Source organism: Misgurnus anguillicaudatus, chromosome 6 (genome assembly GCF_027580225.2).
Source record: "Misgurnus anguillicaudatus chromosome 6, ASM2758022v2, whole genome shotgun sequence".
NCBI lineage: Eukaryota > Metazoa > Chordata > Actinopteri > Cypriniformes > Cobitidae > Misgurnus > Misgurnus anguillicaudatus.
Window position 1 is genome coordinate 15100351 of NC_073342.2, and position 21951 is coordinate 15122301.

Here is a 21951-nt window from a genome sequence, read left to right on the forward strand (position 1 = left end):
ATTTTACATTTCCTTTGGTGTAAAAGTTTCGAGAGTTTAAAAGCAGGTCGTATTCATAGTCATGCAGCTCTTTTAGTTCATTTGTGGATTTGTTAATTTTTAATGCACCTAAAGGCATCTCGGTTCAGTCGGCGAGATCTTCAGAAAAGTCAACTCTTTCTGTTAACACAAAGTTTTCATCTTTCGCACTCGTGCCGTCGTTATTTTCACATTTAATTCTTTGTAAGCCTAAACATCGGATGAAAAGCACATCTGTGGTATTCGTTTTACTAATAGTTTGTTGCATGATATTTACTTTCAGGTGAAGATGGTGTTTAACCAAAGCATTACATGATTTCAGTCAATTCCAGATTGAGTAATAAAACAAAAACAAAGAGAGAATCATGAAGGCACCTGCGATCAGAGAGAGCAACAGCGAAACGCCGCCGTTTCGAAAGCGCTCTATCAATTTGCTAATGTTTGAACATTGTGTCTTATAATTGGTTTTCAGGAACCGAAAGTGGGGAGTCAGTAGTTGGCAGGCTGCCTCCAAATGCCAGTAGTATTTTGTCAGGAGATAAAGCTTTGCTTCTGCTATGCCCTCTAATCAACAGGCTGAATGTGTGGATTGCTAGATAGCTCTGGCCACCGGTGACCTTTCAGTACGCTTAGAAAACACGCTTAGATAGGAAAGCCGCGATTCAACAGGCTTTAATAGAATTTCTCACAGATGTATGGACATGCAGAAGCGTACAAAGATTGCATATCTTTTCTTGGAAGAAATTCTTCTTGTTCATTTTCATTTTCGTTCTTTTGTCTTTATCTTTATTATATCGGTCTTGTGTTAATTCGTTTCAGTAATCGCTGCGCTCTCAGCGGAGAGGATCTCAACAGGCAGTGGCTAAAACCGGACCCTGTTTTAAGCCCGACGATTTATCACACCAAAGGGTTCCTGTATTACCTCAACAGCATAGGCAGAACTCCACTGGTAAGTTTTCATTAAATCTCGCTGCACTACGCCCTACTGAATCTCAGAGTTCCTCAAGGGATCGCTGAAAATCGCTATATGACCTCGGAGGTCAGCGCTGATCAAATCCAATAGTTGGTTGGTGGGCGCAGGTCTGCACATTAGAACAGTCACAATACTCTTCAGTGCTGATCATAAAACAGTTTGCAGTTCGTATTTTGATTTTTTTAATATATATAAAATGACTAACTGAGCCTTATTGCATGAGAGACGATAGCATAGTTGTGAGCTTGATTTATAATCTGTGGCTGGTGATGAGGAACATTAAAGCAGAGCGTAGTTGCAGCTTACTGACAGATCAGCTTATTTCTTTTTAATACTTTAGCATCTTTGCAATGACAGGTAGATTTTTTTCAGATCGACCAGCAGTAGCCTGCTACATTGGTTTTGCTAACAGTTTACTTTGGTACCAATATCCAAGGATTAATTTGTGTTGTCTAAATCTTTCTTTAAATGGACACTCCACATTTTTTGAAAATATGCACATTTTCCAGCTTCCCTAGAGTGAAACATTTGATTTTTACCGTTTTGTAATCCATTCAGGCGATCTCCGGGTCTGGCACTACCACTGTTAGCATAGCTTAGCATAATCCATTGAATCTGATTAGATCATTAGCATTGCGCAAAAAAATAACCGAAGAGTTTGGATATTTTTCCTATTTAAAACTTGACTCTTCTGTAGTTACATCGTGTACTAAGACCGACGGAAAATTAAAAGTTGCGATTTTCTAGGCCGATATGTCTAGGACCATACTCTCATTCCGGCTCAATAATCAAGGACTTTGTTGCCGTAACATGGGTGTAGGAGGCGCAATGATATTACGCACTGCCCGAAAATAGTCCCCTGCTATTGAAAGTTTTCAAGGTGACTATTTTCGGGCATTGCGTAATATCACTACGCCTGCTGCAGCAGTAGTAGGTCAGCAAAGTCCTTAAATATTATGCCGGAATGAGAGTATAGTTCCTAGCAATATCGGCAACTTTTAATTTTCTGTCAGTCTTTGTACACATGTAACTAGAGTCAAGTTTTAAATAGGAAAAATATAAAAACCCTTTGGTTATTTTTGAGCGTGATGCTAATGGTCTAATCAGATTCATTATGCTAAGCTATGCTAAAAGTAATACCGCCAGACCCAGAGATCAGCTGAATGGATTCCAAAACGATAAAAATCTAATGTTTCACTCTAGGGCAGCTGGAAAATGAGCTTATTTTTAAAAAAGTGGAGTGTTCCTTTAAGTCCTACTGGGATTGCGAGTTACGATACAATGTGTATTTAAGTCATTTTAGTTTTTGGATGCGTTGAACCATTTTAGATTTTCCATCATTCTGTGAGTTCCTCTGAAAGCGTTTATAGCCACAAAAAAGTCATTTTTCAGCGTCGCATTTTCAGTGACGCACAACACGTCTTGACATGGGAATATCCAATCTGTCCGCTTACATTGCGGAAGCGAATGCATGTATCCTATTTATTTCCACATATGAATGAGGCCTAAAACCGTTCAGAGAATATCAGAATCCATGCGCTTTTTTCTGCTTGGACGTTCGTGGGTCATATCTGATCTTTGGAAAAAATTGGAATTGAGTCACTTCAAACATGCAATGTAAATGCGGCTTTTGTCAAACATTAAAGGATAATTCCGGTATTTAACACTTTGAGTCTCATTTCTGGTTTGTTTTGGATGAACTACAGTGATGGACACAGAAATTTTGACAATGGGTCGTGTCTTGAGTTTTTGGCTCATTTAAGCGTCTCTTGACTGCTTCAGAATGGAAGTCAATGGCCATGCACAAACATGTCATTAAAACAACACTTAACGTTCATTTTCAAAACTGTGCTACTTACCGAGTGGTTCGTGGTGTTCGTTGATGATTAAAAACAAGTTGTGTAGCGAAATACAGTTTCTGTCGTGTTTTATTTGGCATTTTGTAAAATTCCATTGACTTCTCTTGGAAGACGCATTGCTCGCTAATATATCACTCCGCCGCCGGGAAACAGAAAAGGGTCTGTTTGTTTACATGTGGTTGTAGTTTTTTCGCTCGGTTTCTCTCAGAAGAAATTTTCCCCATATTTGTAGGGCTGGACCAGAATATTCGAATATTCGTTCCATGGGTTGACATTCGATTTATAGTTTTGAGATTCGAATATATATATAAATATTTTACAGCCTTAATGCAGAGCTTTTGCCAAGCAGGAAGTGGCGCAGAGAGACCAACATCCATAGCCAACAGCCACCAAACGCCACCAGTGGAAGAGCGCGCTTCCTGCTTTGGCATTCACGCTAATAGTGTTGTAAATAATGTTCAATTTCTTGCAAAAACTGATTGATTTGCTTCACAAGATGTCAATATGTCACACGGAGTTATGGGGGATTACTGTTGTATTGGATATATATGCTTTAGCTCTTAAAGTGTGTGGATCTGTTGACTTGCATGACGGAGCACTGGGGTTTCTGCAAAATATCTTCTTTATTGTTCTGCTGATGAAAAAACATATTGGATGTTGTAAGTGTTATAAATAAACTTGATTTTGAAAGTATGCTACCGTTTTATTACAGTTTGTTGGACTACGTTCATTCATGCTTCAGACCCAAAAATAGAGCGGAAGTATATACGCGGTTGTGAGGTATCTGAAAAAATAGTTCCACTATAGCAAATAACATGGATTGAAATCATACATTGCGCCAATATATTTGTTTTTAATCATCAACGAACACCACGAACCACTCGGTGAGTAGTACAGTTTTGAAAATGAATGTTAAGTGTTGTTTTAATGACATGTTTGTGCATGGTCAGTCAAGAGACGCTTCTAAATGAGTCGAAAAGTCAAGACACGACCCATTGTCAACATTTCAGTGTCCATCACTGTAGTTCATCCAAAACAAACCAGAAATGAGACTCAAAGTGTTAAATACCGGAATTATCCTTTAAATGGTCTTAGATGACTTCCATTTTCACAGGTCTCACCGATTAAAAGTTTATTTTTATTTTTAGTTTGATCTATTCATAGTCTCGTCCAGTGCCTCTGAGCTCCTGATGTTATGAAAGCACTAAATAACTTCTGTTTTCCTCTACACCTGCTGTCCTTTTTCAAAAGCTTTTCCAAAAACTCAGTAATGGAGCCATCTGTGCGAGTCAGGGAGAGAAAACCAAAAACGATGGAAATAGAGTTGAGAGAGAAGTGTTGTGTGTAAACTACGCTGTTAAACAAGGTTAAATTAAATAAGTTCTGGTACGGCACAGTCTGAACTGTGCTTGGAATCCGAAAGCTACGTCTCTAACTGACGGTACTTCTGGCTAAAAATCAATCAATCAATTAAATGAATTAAAACTTAATTATAACATTTGAGAAATTATATGGAAATGACCAATCGACTAGCCTGTAATTGAGAAGTACTTGCGTGTTACGGAGAACCGTAGAACATTAGCACTGGCACAATTAGTTACATTTACATATCAATTACGGCGTAATTTAAAATTAATCACAGTAATAAATACGAAGCATACCTGGTCAAATCATCATTGTCATTTAACAGAAACCTAGAACGCGGGACAGCATGACTCGCACGGTTAATGAAAGCGCACTCTTGTTGGGTTTTCAAAAAAGCTGACACGCATGGAACGATCCACCGACTCCAATTAGCGCCCACGCTGTGAAGAGACAAAATTTGTATTATATTTGTCGAGCGCCAAGTCACTTTCCTTCTTTCTGTGCATGTGTGCGTGTTTTGTGACATGATTAATTATATTTGGCTCTGACTGAAGCTAACAGTGTGTCAGGGATGCTAAGAAAGACTGCTGGCTGTAAGCCTTAGTTTTCATCTGACATTTTATGTCTGCGTCCTTTGCTGTTGCACGTGCTTGTAGACAGTCGTGCTGTTTGTTTATCTCTCTTTTGAAATACAGCTGTGTTGTACCACATCCCACAGGTGTTTTGCGATTACCATGGCCACTCCAGGAAGAAAAATGTTTTTCTGTACGGCTGCAGCATGAAGGAAACACTCTGGCAATCTGGATCTACAATTAACACGGTCTCCCTGAAAGAAGACCCGGGTTACAGGGTACGAGTACCTCCTACAAAAAGAAAAAAAAGAATCGCAGATCAGATCTCCTTTATATCTCGGTTGTCTCTTGTAAATAGTGAATGAATGAAGTCTGCTGTTCTCTCAGTTTGTCTCTTTATTGATCTTGTATGTTTTTACACTAGAGTTTAAGAGGATATCTCAATAATGCAACAATGCATGATTTGTAAATTATATATATTAAGTTGTTTAATTACAATTGCTGTAGCTTCTAGTCGGCCTTTCATCTGTTGTTTTGTGATTGGCAAAGTCGCCCAATACTTTTGTTTGTGAGAATGAAAGTCTTTGTCTGAAGTTTACTGTGCCTAAGAACATTTTTCTGCAGGGTTCAGGCTATGACGAATTGAGTCAATGGATAGTTATGGGGGATATGTTAATCGGTGGAATGCTACTGAGCATCTGATATCTGCTGTTTTTCCAAATATCGTCCAGAACAAACAATTTGTGCCTCTGAAGCTAAATTTGAATATTTATATATACATTTATATTTACACATTTGGCGCTTTTAGCCAAAGCAGTTTAAGCTATACTTTCTTGTCAGCACATTTGCACTGCTAATGCAATGCACTACCAGCTGAGCTACGTGAACACCCTTTATTTATATTTGTTTGAATCATAGATAAAAAGATAAAAAAAGATGTAAGATGTCTCTCCCTAGACTTCCACTGTAAAAAAAATATGCCAAAATATCTCAAAAATAACCGCCAACATTTTGCGCTAATGACATCATTTGGAGCCGGAGTTGGGGCAATAGTGATCAAATTGTGTAGCCAGGTTATGGCTAGAAGGGATACAGAAACCGGCAAAATCGCACCGCATGAGCGCTGTTTTCATGCTATTCCTAACCCCAAACCTAACGCTAAACCCAGCATTTTATGAAATTTAGGTCGTAGCTGTATCCCATCTAGCCAGAACCTATATTTTCACCATAATCCTTACCCCATACTAACTTTAAAAACAACTATAGCTGTATCACATCTAGGCAGAACCACCATTTTCATCCTAATCCTACCCCCAAACCTAAACCAATATTTCATGGAATTTAGGCCGTAGCTGTGTCCCATCTAGCCAGAACCTATATTTTCATCCTACTCCTACCCTCAAACCTAACCTTGAACCAGCATTTCACGGGATTTAGCCAGAACCTATGTTTTCATCCTACTCCTACCCTCAAACCTAACCTTGAACCAGCATTTCACAGGATTTAGGCCATAGCTGTATCCCATCTAGCCAGAACCACTGTTTTTATTCTACTCCTACCCGCAAACCTACCCTTAAACCCAACATTTCATGGGATTAATGCCGTAGCTGTATTCCATCTAGCCAGAACCTGTTTTGATTCTTATCCTACCCCCAAATCTACCCTTAAACCCAATATTTCATGGGATTTAGGCCGTATCTGTATCCCATCTAGCCAGAACCTTTGTTTTCTTCCTAATCCTAACCCCATACTAACCCTAAACCTAACATTTCATGGGATTTAGGCTGTAGCTGTATCCCATCTAGCCAGAACCTTTGTTTTCTTCCTAATCCTAACCCCATACTAACCCTAAACCTAACATTTCATGGGATTTAGGCTGTAGCTGTATCCCATCTAGCCAGAACCTCTGTTTTTATTCTAATCCTACCCCCAAACCTACCCTTGAACCCAACATTTCATGGTGTTTAATTCGTATCTGTATTCCATCTAGCCAGAACCTTTGTTTTCTTCCTAGTCCTAACCCCATTCTAACCCTAAACCCAACATTTCACGGGTTTTTAGGCCGTAGTTGTATCCCATCTAGCCAGAACCTCTGATCCTACCCCCAAACCTTCCCTTAAACCCAACATTTCATGGGATTTAGGGCGTATCTGTATCCCATATCTAGCCAGAACTCCGTTTTCTTCCTAGTCCTAACCCCATACTAACCCTAAACCCAACATCTCATGGGATTAAGGCCATATCTGTATCCCATCTAGCCAGAACCTCTGTTTTCTTCCTAGTCCTAACCCCATACTAACCCTAAACCCAACATTTCAGGGGATTAAGGCCGTAGCTGTATCCCATCTAGCCAGAAACTCTGTTTCTATTCTAATTCTACCCCCAAACCCCATACTAACCCTAAACCCAACATTTCATGGGATTTAGGCTGCATCTGTATCCTATCTAGCCAAAACCTCGGTTTTCTTCCTAGTCCTAACCCCATACTAACCCTAAACCCAACATTTCAAGGGATTTAGGCCGTAGCTGTATCCCATCTAGCCAGAACCTCTGTTTTCTTCCTAGTCCTAACCCCATACTAACCCTAAACCCAACATTTCATGGTATTAAGGCCGTAGCTGTATCCCATCTAGCCAGAAACTCTGTTTCTATTCTAATTCTACCCCCAAACCCCATACTAACCCTAAACCCAACATTTCATGGGATTTAGGCTGCATCTGTATCCTATCTAGCCAAAACCTCGGTTTTCTTCCTAGTCCTAACCCCATACTAACCCTAAACCCAACATCTCATGGGATTAAGGCCATATCTGTATCCCATCTAGCCAGAACCTCTGTTTTCTTCCTAGTCCTAACCCCATACTAACCCTAAACCCAACATTTCATGGTATTAAGGCCGTAGCTGTATCCCATCTAGCCAGAAACTCTGTTTCTATTCTAATTCTACCCCCAAACCCCATACTAACCCTAAACCCAACATTTCATGGGATTTAGGCTGCATCTGTATCCTATCTAGCCAAAACCTCGGTTTTCTTCCTAGTCCTAACCCCATACTAACCCTAAACCCAACATTTCAAGGGATTTAGGCCGTAGCTGTATCCCATCTAGCCAGAACCTCTGTTTTCATTCTACTCCTACCCCCAAACCTACCCTTAAACCCAACATTTCATGGGATTAAGGCCGTAGCTGTATCCCATCTAGCCAGAACATCTGTTTTCATTCTATTCCTACCCGCAAACCTACCCTTAAACCCAACATTTCATGGGATTTAGGCTGTATCTGTATCCCATCTATCCAGAACCTCTTTTCTTCCTAGTCCTAACCCCATACTAACCCTAAACCCAACATTTCAGGGGATTAAGGCCGTAGCTGTATCCCATCTAGCCAGAATCTCTGTTTTCTCCTTAGTCCTATCCTCAGACTACCCCCAAACCTAACTCTCAAAACCAACATTTAATGGGATTTAGGCCATAGCTGTATCCTATTTAGGAACTGCTGTTTTCATCCTAATCCTACCCTCAAACCTTTCCCTAAACCCTACATCCAGTGAGATTTAGGCCATAGCTGTATCTCTTCTAGCCAAAACCATGTAGCCGCAATATCACGGCCCTGCCCATTTTTAGGGTGGCCATTCGTGCCAGTTCCGCCAGACACGTCCCGAACATGTTTTCGGGTTCGTTCTCCGGAAGTTGCGTTGGTCGACCGCATACGTCATCAAGGTTTAATATTTCGGGTTTAAATTCAGAAAAGCAACCGATACATTTCAAGGTAAAAATGAAACTACAATGATTGTATGTCTTAAAAGAAATAAATCTTAATTTTCTAATGTATTTTAACTGAAATGTGAGAACCTCGATGACGTATGCGGTCGAGCAACGCGACTTCCGGAGAACGAACCCGAAAACATGTTCGGGACGTGTCCGGCGGAACTGGCACGAATGGCCACCCTACCCATTTTCCTGTTTGACTCAATCACAAACACAGAAATGAAGCCGTCGCATCCCTCTTTAACAGCATCTAAAAACCAACTTAAACCAAACTTAATAAACAAACACCTAAAGTAAATTAACATGTTAAGAAATAACTAAATTAACAAAAACCATCGTTGTGAAAAATCTATTTTGAAGTGTAATTTGATTTTTACGTTTGGCTAACGTCCCATGCGTTTACATGGAGAGGGTGGGGTTTCTGACCTATACTGCAGGCAGCCACCAGAGGGCTATCAAAATGTTTTGGCTTTAGCCTACTTTTCAGGAAGTGTGTGGCAAACCTGGTTTGTATATAAACAAACCTACATTCGAGAAGACTGAAAATATCATGTACTCTAACATATAATATGTGTATATTTATTTGTATTTATTTGTATTTATTTTGTATTTATTGTATTTACAGACCATCGCTAAAACTTTGGACCGAATAGCTCCTGCGTTCTCGTTTAACAACTGCAACTATCTGGTGGAGAAGTCACGGGCATCCACGGCACGGGTGGTTGTTTGGAGGGAGATTGGAGTTCTCAGAAGCTACACCATGGAAAACACTTACAACGGCTGCAATCAGGGAATTTACAAGGTCAGTTACATTGAAATAATAAATAATTTAGGCATTTTCAAAGTGGTCAAAAACTTTAAAAATGTTCAAACTACACTTCTAGTGTAGTGTTTACCACACTAGAAGTGTAGTAAGCACATTGAATACGCTTTTGGGTTATTAAACAGACTGCAGTTTAAGGGTGTTTTCACACCTAGTTCGTTTGAGCCCTCCAAACGCTCTCAGAGCAGTTCAGGGTGTATATGTGAACAAACCAAGTGATCTCAGACCCCCCTAAAAGGACCCAAAAGCGAACTGAACTCAGACCACTTCTGGAGGTGGTCTGAGTACGGTTCGCTTTTGGGTTCTTTTGTGGTTCGATTTCTTTTTGATATGTGAAATCAATGAGGTCCCGGTCCGTTTCGCGTGTGGTTTTGACATTGTATCAAAATAAACTGCTGCACAGAAAGCTGGGATCTAAGTTCTTATGAAGTTGTGATGTGAACAAGAAAGGGTCTGAGATCACTTCAGTTCTGATGAGGGCCAAAAAAAGAACTGGGTCCTCTTTTGAGTCCACTATATTGTGAACACCAAAAGGACTGAGGTCACATTCGGCTAGTCCCTTTTCTGGTTCACTTTAAGTGAACTGGGTTTGGTTCTTTTAAAGAAAACACCCTAAGAATAGTGTAGACATGAAGAGATCTGCTTCAGACCTGGCTTAAATCTGACCTTATTTTTATCCCCTGCCACTTTCCATCTGTTCTTCCACAGCTTTGCTTTTCTCTAATGATGGTGTCTGAGAGACCATCTCTCGTTTTCCCAGCTGTTCATTATCTTCTCCTTTAATAATTATTCATTAACCTGCTTATTTAGCCACATGTGATTTTCAGATTGCAGCCTACATACCTGGATATTACCTTCCCTGAGAATTAACTCGTAGAAGTTGCTACTTTAAAGGAAGGGAATATTTTCTCACCCTCAGGCCATCCTTGGTCTATATGACATCCTTTATTCTGCCGTACACAACTGGAGTCACATTATCCTGGCTTCTCCTAGCCGTGTAATGCTATTGAATGGTGGCGATTTTTTGAAGCTTATCCTGGTTTAGAAAATGAAGCCAAAAAGAGCATGCTTGTCTTGTCTTTTTGCCAGGGGCATCACTAAGGGGGCAGGCGGGGGCTGTAGGACAATTTTAAGGACTCACGCATCTTTGCGGCCTCCGAAGATCATTTTTATTAGTAGTAGCAGCATGGATGTGGTAGACGGCTCAACCTTCTTTCATAGGGCCTAAAATTGCTAGTGGCACCCCTGCTTATTGCTGGTTTGAAATAGAATTTTGACAGGGGACCTAACTGGTAGGGACTGATTTTCCCTAATGGAACTTCAATTATATACACATTAAATCTTTTATATTGTAGATACCAAATTTTTCCAGAGTAACGTTAGCGATACTGACACATGATATTTACGTACAGAATAGTGATTATAATGCAGTGACATTTGGAAACATACTTGGAGGTGTGGTAGCCCTTTAATAAAGGACAAGCTGCTGAATCACTCTTGACCACCGACTGCACCTTTAAAGGTCCTGTAAGTAAGAAAAATGTTTTTGAAAAGTGCTAATGGTCGAGGAACAAGGCATGATACGAGAATGTCAGCTCTTCAGGGAAAGACATTTTATTAAGTTTTTAGCAAGTCCTTATTTCCTGCCAAAACGGAAAACTAGGGTAGTACGAGGACACAGGTAAACGTGAGGCAGCCCTATCTTTGCTCAAGCAGATAGAAGATCTGATTGGCTGACAAGTCAAACCGAAGTTCCGTAATGCCCGAAAGCATACTTGCTCAAAAACACACCTGCTTGCCTTAAAATACACACCACTTTTGTTTACAACAATCAGTTCCACTAAATGTCACGTGACTGATCACTTTGATGTCTCATGTATGTAAATGATATCACAACCATTCCGATTTTCTAATGGGAATGCAAAATCTCGCACCATTCACTTGCGAATATCCAAAGCTGTGACATCAAAGGAGAAAAAGGTAGAAAAAGTCAATTTCATGCATTAGAGAGCACTCGGCCACTGCAAAACATCTACTACAGTATAAGGTCTTCAGAAAGCAGACAGCTGGTTTTAATGGTCAATAAAGAAAGATGATTTTTGGCCACAAATGCCAGCGAAGGCTAACCTGTTCCGTCCTAAGCAGCCTAATGTTGATCCCTTTGATTAAATCCATTGATTTCCAATGACCAGGTCATAGACTTGATTTCGGACATCTGCACACATCATCTGAAGGCCGATTTCAGAGTAAACCACGTCCCTGTTGGTGTTTGAGGAGCGTGTCGGACAATATGCACGAGGCATGAGCTTCTAAATGTGTATAGATTTGGACTAATGGATCAGAAAATCAGACATTTCATTACGAGCCGCACGCCCGGGCGCAGCTGGCAGGCCAGATGTTTTGGTACATGTACTTTTAGCAATGGGCGAGAGTCCGTTGATTAAAAAGTCTGTACTAATATTCTCCGCTGATGTCAAGGACCTGGCAGACCATTAGACTGTAGAGCCAATTCAAGTGGGCCCTCTCCTAGCCTTTTAACAGTGGGAATGTCAAAATGAGAGAGAGAAAGAAAGAAAGAGGAATGCAGAGAAACATTCCCTCTGTTCACTGCTAATTCATGCTAATTAGCAGCCCAGACGAGCTATGGGATTCGGGTGGGAATGAAGTTTAATTACGTTCCCAGTCTGTAAATTAGAGTCCGGATCATTCCGAGTAACGGCGTCTTTGTCACTCCAGCCCTTAGTCCCTGATCAGACGTACAACTACGTGTGCAGCGTAAAATACGTCGCGCTAAACCTGACTTGGGTATTTTGATAAATTAGCTTTTACATACTCCGTTGGTTTGATAGATGGAAATGATGTCAAATCTGCCACGATTTAAACAACAAAACCCTCTGTTGTTGATTTTGTGGAGAAAAAGGCACACAACTCAGCACGATATTCCGCCACATTTCTCCGGATCTTCATAAGTGGAGCATGAAATGCACAACTGGAAATGAAGTGAAACTTATCCGTTATCCCGGATTGCCAGTGACACTGGAAAGATCATTTCTCTAACCGTCTCCTACTCCAGGCAAAGGTGTCTCTGCCAAACAATGAATAATCTTCAAAAGGAATCTCATTTACATCACAAAGACGAGACCTTTAATCACCTTAGCTTTGCAATTTCAGGCGGCGGTATGAAATTCCTGTCGACTTTCCGCACTTCCTTTTTATTCCGAACCTAATCAAGTATCGTCGTTTTTGTGAGGACACACATGGATTAAGATAAACGAGAGACTTGATGAAAGTTTCTTAATTAAGTATGCTGAGTGCTACTTTCTGATTAGGTTTAATTTCGTCGCAGCTGCGATAAACACTTTTTTAGAGAAAAGTTGAGATATTATTGTACAATTTTATGAAAGAAGTGCAACGTTTTACCGGATAATATCACTTAATCTTTAATGGCGAGGTCCATGATTTTTGAAAAACACTTTGGAAAAGGGAGTCGGGCCTACTACCAAACACACTTGTAGCCAATCAGCAGTAAGGGGCGTGTCTACTAACCGACATCGTTGCCTGTGTTGCGTATGTTTGGGGCGGGTCTATCAAAAGAAGGTCCAGATTCTATTGGGCTAGAGGCGTGTTTGTTTAGGTGATTTCAGATTAAAACAGCTTCGTATGCCAGTGGACCTTTTAAAAAAATACAGCTTTGTACCTAAAGAGTTCAAATTAGTACCTCAGAGGTGGATATTGGTACCAAATAAATGAATGTGTGAGCAACTGCATTCCAACGATGCTCGCTCCCACCCACTTTTTGTATGATGTCACAGCAGTAGGCACCGCAAATATTGGGACTATAATCCCTCCCACTCTAAATTGGTACTAAATTTAATGGAAAGTTAACCAAGCCAAAGTAAGGTGAACTGATACGACCTGACCCATGGGGTACTATGCAATTGAAAAGCGCCAGTTGTTTGATCATTCTGACTGTGTCAGCCCAATCAGCTCCAACAACCCGGCTTTATTATGCCGAACTAAACACACCTGCTTTTTACTATTCAATGAATTCGGTATTAAAACATTCCATTTCAGTTGTATTCTCAAAGCTTTTCTTGTTGACTTTAAAATGATCGTGTCATTCAAGGTTAATATTGAATGTACCGCTCCCGACCGTGAGTCAGCTTGCTCTTCTGTGTCTTCCACTGAAAGGCATTTGCTTGAAGGTGATTGATCTGATAATTGTATTTCAGGACAGTAAGTGGAGTTATGACCCATCTGATTTCCCGAAATTTAATTGGATCTTTTAAAAAAAGAAATAAATAACGTTGGCCGCAGCCACTTTGAGTAACATATGCTGGAGACAGTAATTTGATATTTGCAAATTGATTAAAGCAACTCTCATAATACGCGATTAATTTCAGAGGACGGCTTTTAATTATGGCCACGGCAATATTTCGCAAGGCACAGCAAAGGGAGGAGACCTGCTGAGTGTGCAGATCTGACTGTCAGCTGGGTACAGCCTTTACAACTTCATGCCAAACAGGAGTTTACTGTAGGTTACAGTTTAGTAAAGGGAATGAAAATATGTCATGATTTACTTACTGCTCGGATATTCTCCTGCAGAATTGCAGTGAATAACTGAATATGTGTTTTTTTACATCAAGCTGTCATTAGCCTTAAAAGATCTCATAGCACTTATAGACGGTTTCATCGGATGCACGTGCGGTGACGCCATACGCGTCTAGTCCGAATTTAACTTCCGGTCAGTTTTTTAATGGTCTGACTAGACTGGACTCTTGAACAAATACCTCGTCGAAAATAACAAATGTTTTGGTTTCCTAGGTAATTCCGGAGTTTACCGGAAGTTACGTGTTGACCACAAAAGCCGCTTATTTATGTTGTTGCTGCTGAAACCGTCTATAGTAAGTCATATGGATCATTTTTATAGTCTTAAGGAAGGGGGGGGGGCTTCCTGAAAAGTTGGATTCCTCATGCTAAGCATAGGAAAGTTTCAAAAAAGCAGTTGGACTTTCGACCGAGTATTTCTGTGCCAAAAGCACTTTATCATGGTTCAATTATTGCATTTTTTTTAAACATGAGAGATTCATACGCAACAATCTTGCTTTGTTTTTTTTATGGGCAATTTCAGTGCTGGAAGTACAGTGGAAGTCCTTATATGGGCACTTCACCCAGAATAGCAAACACACACTCCAACCAAGAGCTGACACAAAATCAACATCACCAAAGAAGTGTGTCGTTGTTTGTGAGGAAAATTTAGGCTTGTTCAGCTTCCCAAGGAACCCAGCATTATACCAAGCAGTGGCAGCCCGTGACTTCTGTTTTTGAGGGCGCACGATACGAATCAAAGTTTACTGTTAAGGGAGTGTCTAGCGTGTGTTTTGTGAACGTGAGCGTCTCTTTTATTATAAACTGTTTTGACGCGTATGCAGAAGGCACTTATTTTGACAAAACACGTGATGCACATGGTTCACATGACGCAACAAACACATATTTTGAAAACAAGAGCAACACACATGACACTTTGAACACTTATTTTAAATTTGCGGCACCGCCACTGATACCAAGGATATTTTATTTTGTTTATCCGGCGTAGCAGCGCAGTGTGTTGTTTCTTTGCGTGTGTGTTTGTTTAACGCTGGATTTTGTTGAAATGTGGTGGCCCCAACAGGGTCATGAGTCACATGCGATAAGTAAAACTGCATCAAATGTCTGTGTTTTGTTGGCAAGCGTCGCGTAAGTGCATATAGTGAATTATAAGTTATCCAAGGATAGTGGGATAATGTAATTTCGGAAAAAGTAGCAGTACAGCTGACTTGTCTTTTATAAATTTGAAAAAAAATAAAGACTCCTCAGATATATGAAGGATGCAATAATACTCTATAGGTACTAAAGATTAACATGAGATAAGCAGAAACACTGTTACCGTGGATTTACACCAGCCGCATATCTAGTTTGCGGCTTGAACATTTTGAGTTACCTGCTTCATTCGTACGTGAAAAATTCGCGTCATGGCAGGGGCTTCTGCGACTCGCTTTTTGTAATCACATCACTACTAGAACAAGCTCCTTATTGGTTGATGCTGCGCATTTTTTCGCCAAAGTTAAAATTTTTCAACTTTCTCTCAAACTAGACACGCGAATGACGCGGAATCGCATCTACCGCTGCAGTAAACGCCTCATTCGCGCCGCGAGACCTCCAGACGCGCGTAAACGCATCTTCACATTGACTTAACATTGAAATCACTCGCGCTTGACGCCTCTACCGCAGCTGGTCTGAAAGCAGCATTATCTGACTCACATAAGTTAGCCTCCATCGGTGCATTACAAAATTAAGTAAAAACTAAATCAAATCTACATATTTACAGGAAGAATAAATATTATTTACAGGTATAGAATATTCAATGTAATATTAAGTTGAACATCAGGGTTGATCTGCAGGTGCAAAATGAAATACAGCACTAAAGTTTTTCAACCATGTTTCCTACAGTGCTGCAGAATCTACAGTAACATGGCAGAAAAAAATCAGCACTTATATTAAAAACAGCTTCTAGTAAATAATAAAACAGATCTATTTTTTTGCAGTGCACTTGTTTGGACACAAACCACAAATATACAGCAAATATGCTGATTTACAAAAAGCTAAGCTTTCTTTAGTATTTTGTTGCATACATAATTAAGACTGTAGTTAGGTCAGACACACTCTAGAGGCTTAAAACACAATTAAAACTCATTGTAATTTTGTATTAAATGCATAATTGAATTAAATACAAATACATAATAGGAATTAAATTAATTGTATCAGGAAAATGTTTGGAAAACATTTTCAGCATTCCGCAAATGTATATCCACTTACATTCCACGTTACCTTAATGACCTCAATGTTCAGCTTCACTGGTTCTCAGATGGCTTAGATGTTCTGAATACCTTCAGCTTCTCTTAATGTCATTCAAGGCCAGGGAAGCCAGTCCTTCAAACAGCCAGCATCACTGATCTCCCTAAATGATTTCTGCAGGTCAGGCTTCTCGATTCGGTCTGTTTCCATACACCATTCATCAGCAGCCAATGTTAAATGATGGTGTTGTGGCGGCATACGAGAGGATATGTCAGTTGCCTCATCTGAAGAAAGAGACAATGGAGAGGATTTATTTTGTAGTGATGCACACCGCATACATTTAAACAAACACATACACTTCGTTTAGACTGATGTGCCAGTCAGGTAGGGAAAGTAGCCTGTACAGTGGTGTGAAAAAATGTTAGCCCCTTTTTGATATTTTAATTTTTTTGCATGTTTGTCTCACTTTAATGTTTCAGATCATCAAACTAATTTAAGTATTAATCATAAAACAAGTAAAAATCCAAAAATACATGGCCCTGTGTGAAAAAGTGCTTGCCCCTGTTAAAGCATAAGTTAACTGTGGTTTATCACACCTGAGTTCAGTTTTTTTTAGCCACACCCAGGCCTGATTACTGCCACAACTGTTCGTAATCAAGAAATTACTTAAATAGGATCTGCCTGACAAAGTGAAGTTTACCAAAAGATCCTCAAAAGCTAGCCGTCATGTTGAGATCCAAAGAAATTCAAGAACAAATGAGAAAGAAAGTAATTGAGATCTAACAGTCTGGAAAAGGTTATAAAGCCATTTCTAAAGCTTTGGGACTCCAGCGAACCACAGTGAGAGCCATTATCCACAAATGGCGAAAACATGGAACAGTGGCGAACCTTCCCAGGAGTGGCCGGACGACCAAAATTACATCAAGAGCACAGCGACGACTCATACAAGAGCTCACAAAAGATCCAAAGAACATCCAAAGAACTGCAGGCCTCACTTGCCTCAGTTAAGGTCAGTGTTCATGACTCCACCATAAGAAAGAGACTGGGTAAAAGTGGTTCCAAGACGAAAACCGTTGCTGAGCAAAAAAAAAACAAAAAAAAAACATAGAAAACATAAAGGCCGTCTCAGTTTTGCCAGAAAACATTTGAATGATTCCCAATACTTTTGGGAAAATACTCTGTAGAATGACGAGACAAAAGTTGAACTTTGTGGAAGGTGTGTGTCCCATTACGTCTGGCATAAAAGTAACAGCATTTCGGGAAAAGAACATCATACCAACAGTAAAATATGGTGGTCGTAGTGTGATGGTCTGGGGATGTTTTGCTGCTTCAGGACCTGGAAGACTTGCTGTGATAAATGGAACCATGAATTCCGCTGTCTACCAAAAAACCCTGAAGGACAATGTCTGGCCATCTGTTCGTGACCTCAAGCTGAAGCGAACTTGGGTACTGCAGCAGGACAATGATCCAAAACACACCAGCAAGTCCACCCCTGAATGGCTGGAGAAAAACAAAATGAAGACTTTGGAATGGCCAAGTCAAAGTCCTGACCTCAATTCTAGTGAAATGCTGTGGCATGACCTTTAAAAGGTGGTTCATGCTCAAAGTCCCTTCAATGTGGCTGAATTACAGCAATTTTGCAAAGATGAGTGGGCTGTAACAGACTCATTGCAAATTATCGCAAACGCTTGATTACAGTTGTTGTTGTGGCCCAAACATTTATTAGGTATAAGGGGCAAGCACTTTTTCACACAGGGTCATGTGGGTTTGGATTTTGTTTTCCCTTCATAATAAAAACCTTTATTTAAACTGCATGCTGTGTTGACTTGTGTTATCTTTGATTAATATTTAAATTTGTTTGACGATCTGAAACATTAAAGTGTGACAAGCATGCAAAATAATAAAAACAAAGTTTCTTACTAAACTCTGGGACCCACTTGAACATATGGTCTATCAAACCTAGCTTGGCTGTTAGATATCTAGTAGGACTTCATGAAAGAGACACATTTCTCTGGGCTCGCTTCCAAATACTTAATTATTTTGCTTTATTTCTTTATTTTTCCTGCGTTTTATGTTTTAAACTGGAAATGATGTCGACTTGTTTTGAAGTTCCATTTGTTTATTTAAAGATCGAACGAATTGACAAAACCCACCCGCTGGCAGCTACTCAGGGCTGTGCTAAATGCAAAAAGGATAAAATCCAAACACAAACCTGGAGAATTTAGACTGTTTTGTGTTTTTATAATTGCTCCAGTTGACATTTAAGTCTGGAATATAAGGTCATTATCAAGGGCCTATTAGTGGGTATGACAACATGTGGTACACAAATTGCATCTTCCGCCCCACAAAGTACTCTTCACTTGGTAGAATAAATAATAAAAAAACATACTTGAAACAAAACAAGAAATACCAGCATACAAGAAAATCAGTTTTGATTGGACGGAAATGTTTTAGCAATACTAGTTTTATCCAACTGGAATGTTGAATGAAGAATGTTTAGTGAAGCCATTGCAACACACATTAGCACATAATTGAAGAAATAACTCTTTAAAATTCACTGCACAAGATTGTAATGCAGTGTTGTGTCCGAAAGTTAGGGGGAGCCGCTGAGTTGAGAACTCCAATCCCATCATTGCCCACTTCGTCATTGACACTGATTTCTGCTAGCAAAGCTCTCAGTGTAATATATGCTCGTGCCTCTATTGGAAACCTGTTTGGTCTGGCATTACAAAATGTCCTGTAGGATCATTTAACCACACGACTAAGCAGTAGACGTCTCAGGGGAAATGCATGGTGAAAGTACCCAGGTAGATATATTAATTGTGCCAATTTCATTGGTGTATGATCGCATGCTTAAAGAAGAAATATGGGCATTTTGTGTATGTGTATATATAGTGTATATATGCACATACACATAATACGACTATACACATTTATTTATATGGAAGTAGCCATCAGAGGATGGGTACAAGCTGGTCATAGAGGGATGGACATGATCAGAAACAATGCTCAGGTAGGCCGTGGCATTTAAACGCTGCCCAATTGGCACTAAGGGGCCTAAAGTGTGCCAAGAAACATCCCCCACACCATTACACCACCAACACCAGCCTGCACAGTGGTAACAAGGCATGATGGATCCAAGTTCTCATTCTGTTTACGCCAAATTCTGACTCAACCATCTGAATGTCTTAACAGAAATCGAGACTCATCAGACCAGGGCAACATTTTTCCAGTCTTCAACTGTCCAATTTTGGTGAGCTCGTGCAAATTGTAGCCTTTTATTCCTATTTGTATTGGAGATGAGTGGTACCCGGTGGGGTCTTCTGCTGTTGTAGCTCATCCGCCTCAAGGTTGTGCGTGTTGTGGCTTCCCAAATGCTTTGCTGCATACCTTGATTGTAACGAGTGGTTATTTCAGTCAAAGTAGCTCTTCTATCAGCTTGAATCAGTCGGCCCATTCTCCTCTGACCTCTAGCATCAACAAGGCATTTTCGCCCACAGGACTGCCGCATACTGGATGTTTTTCCCTTTTCACACTGTTCTTTGTAAACCCTAGAAATGGTTGTGCGTGAAAATCCCAGTAACTGAGCAGATTGTGAAATACACAGAACGGCCCGTCTGACACCAACAACCATGCCACCTCAAAATTGCTTAAATCACCTTTCTTTCCCATTCTGACATTCAGTTTGAAGTTCAAAGATTGTCTTGACCAGGACCACATCCCTAAATGCATTAAAGCAACTGCCATGTGATTTGGTTGATTAGATATTTCCATTAATGAGAAATTAAACAGGTGTTCCTAATAATCCTTTAGGAGAGTGTACCAGTTAACATCACAAGCTAATTAGCTTAACATGTTTATGTGGTGTGTACCATAGGCGCTGATCCGGTGAAAAACAAAGATATGCTCAAATAAAGGCGGGGTGCAAATAAAGTTGAGCTGACTACCAAAACACACTTGTATCTAATCAGGGTCGTATCTACTAACTGACATCATTGCCTGGGTTGCATATGTGTGGGGCAGGTCTATCAAAAGAAGGTCCAGATTCTATTGGGGTAGGAGCGTGTTTGTTTAACATTCAACATTGGCTTTCAGAGATCATGCACCCCGCCTTTAACTTTGGCACTGGCAAGCACCTACAGTTGGTGTCCGCCTGCCATTTCAGCCGTGTTTAAACACTTTAGTGCACACGCCCCCTTAGTTTCATTATGCAGAAGAAACCATCTTATTTGGGTCTTTTGACCTTTCTTCACATTGAAGTGAGACCATATCCTAAAATGCTTTCATATAACATACATTATGAAAAATTGTAGTTTTGCATCTCTCCAAGATCTTCGTACTCAGCCATTTAACTAAAAAGAAACAAAATCAGAAAAAAAATATATTATATTCCCGTAGGGTCCGCAGCTGATACGAGTTTGGTCGGTGGAGTGGTGCCATGGTGATTAGGCTGTATGCCGCTGAGATTAGCTTAGAGTTAATAAGAGCAATCAGGAGAGGTAATTTACCCCTCTAATGGTTAGGGCTCTCTGAAAGGGCATGATAGCCGCTACGCCTGTGTGCAGTTTTGGCAGTTACCGTACTACCCGTGTGGCTCTCCTCAACTCTGGCCTTATCAAAAAGAAAAAACTGTCACCCCGCTAAACAAGGAACTCGCCCCCGCTGATCAAAACGGCAACGCTTTGCTGCATAACTGAAAGAGTGGAAGTGGTAGTCTAGACTCGAAGTGATTTAGATGGGCTAATTTGCAAACAAGGACGTGTGGAGTATGTCTATTTGTTTGTGACTCATCTGTTATGTGAATCATTATTTTTCTTGATGTTTGTTTTTTTTTGACTGCGTTATGCTTCAGTGCAATTTAAATCAATGGTTTGTTATCTTGGCTAGCCACTACTTGAAACATATAAGTTTTTATTTACATCTGTTGATCGTCTAATTTATCGGCTCCGGCCGATGAGCTGTAAACATCTTCATTGCTTAACGTTGTGATTACAAAGTATTTTTAACGCAAGGGCCTTTCACATTATAACTTTAACTACAAAAATATATTTCTAAAAATCGTTTTATATTAAAGATAATAGCGGAGTTTACACCACAACAATAACGATAAAGATACAATAAACAATATCGTTGAGATCACTTTCTGAACGATTTTTTTTTTTTCATCTGATGAACGATAAACCATTGACAGCAAATCAAATCTATTTGAACTTCAAGTGCACGCGCACTTGAAATGACAGTGAAGCTCATTGCTCAGGTCTATAACATAAAATTACCTCGGGTATCCAGTGCTGATGCAGTTGCTGTGATATTGATTACGTAATGCTTTTTATTCTACTACATCCACTATGCCAAAAGGTAAGAGATTACACAAACTATTCCATTCACTGTTTAGAGTTACACGAAACGCAGCGTGTTAAGGACATTCTGCTAGTTACCAGCTGTGTAAATGCAACACGAACACCATATTTACATATTCAGTGACATGTATAAAATTGCAAAAATATGTATCACAAGAACTATGCAATATTAAAGGCAAGTGATTTGCGCGAGTGTCATGGCGTGAGCGAATTAGCATAAACGTATCGTTATCGTTCGGTGATGTGGAGTCTAATATAGTTATCGTTATAGTTAACGTTATAGTTATCATTATAATTTCAACGACCCTTTAGTCACCTAGCATTTAATGCTATAGCTGTTATACCTCTGCCCAAAAAATTACATCCGGCATAGTCATTTTC

At 39.9% G+C, this 21951-nt stretch overlaps 1 protein-coding gene across 5 annotated transcripts in view; it reads left to right on the forward strand.

Moving 5' to 3' along the window:
- The window catches only part of agbl1 (AGBL carboxypeptidase 1), a 268981-nt gene that overhangs the window by 206544 nt on the left and 40486 nt on the right, over nucleotides 1-21951 (forward strand). For all 5 annotated transcript variants that reach the window (XM_055192774.2, XM_073868563.1, XM_055192771.2 and 2 more), the window contains 3 exons: nucleotides 838-967; nucleotides 4934-5065; nucleotides 9179-9355. In XM_055192774.2, the coding sequence (XP_055048749.1) occupies nucleotides 838-967; nucleotides 4934-5065; nucleotides 9179-9355 (439 nt within the window). The remainder of the gene's footprint in view (nucleotides 1-837; nucleotides 968-4933; nucleotides 5066-9178; nucleotides 9356-21951) is intronic.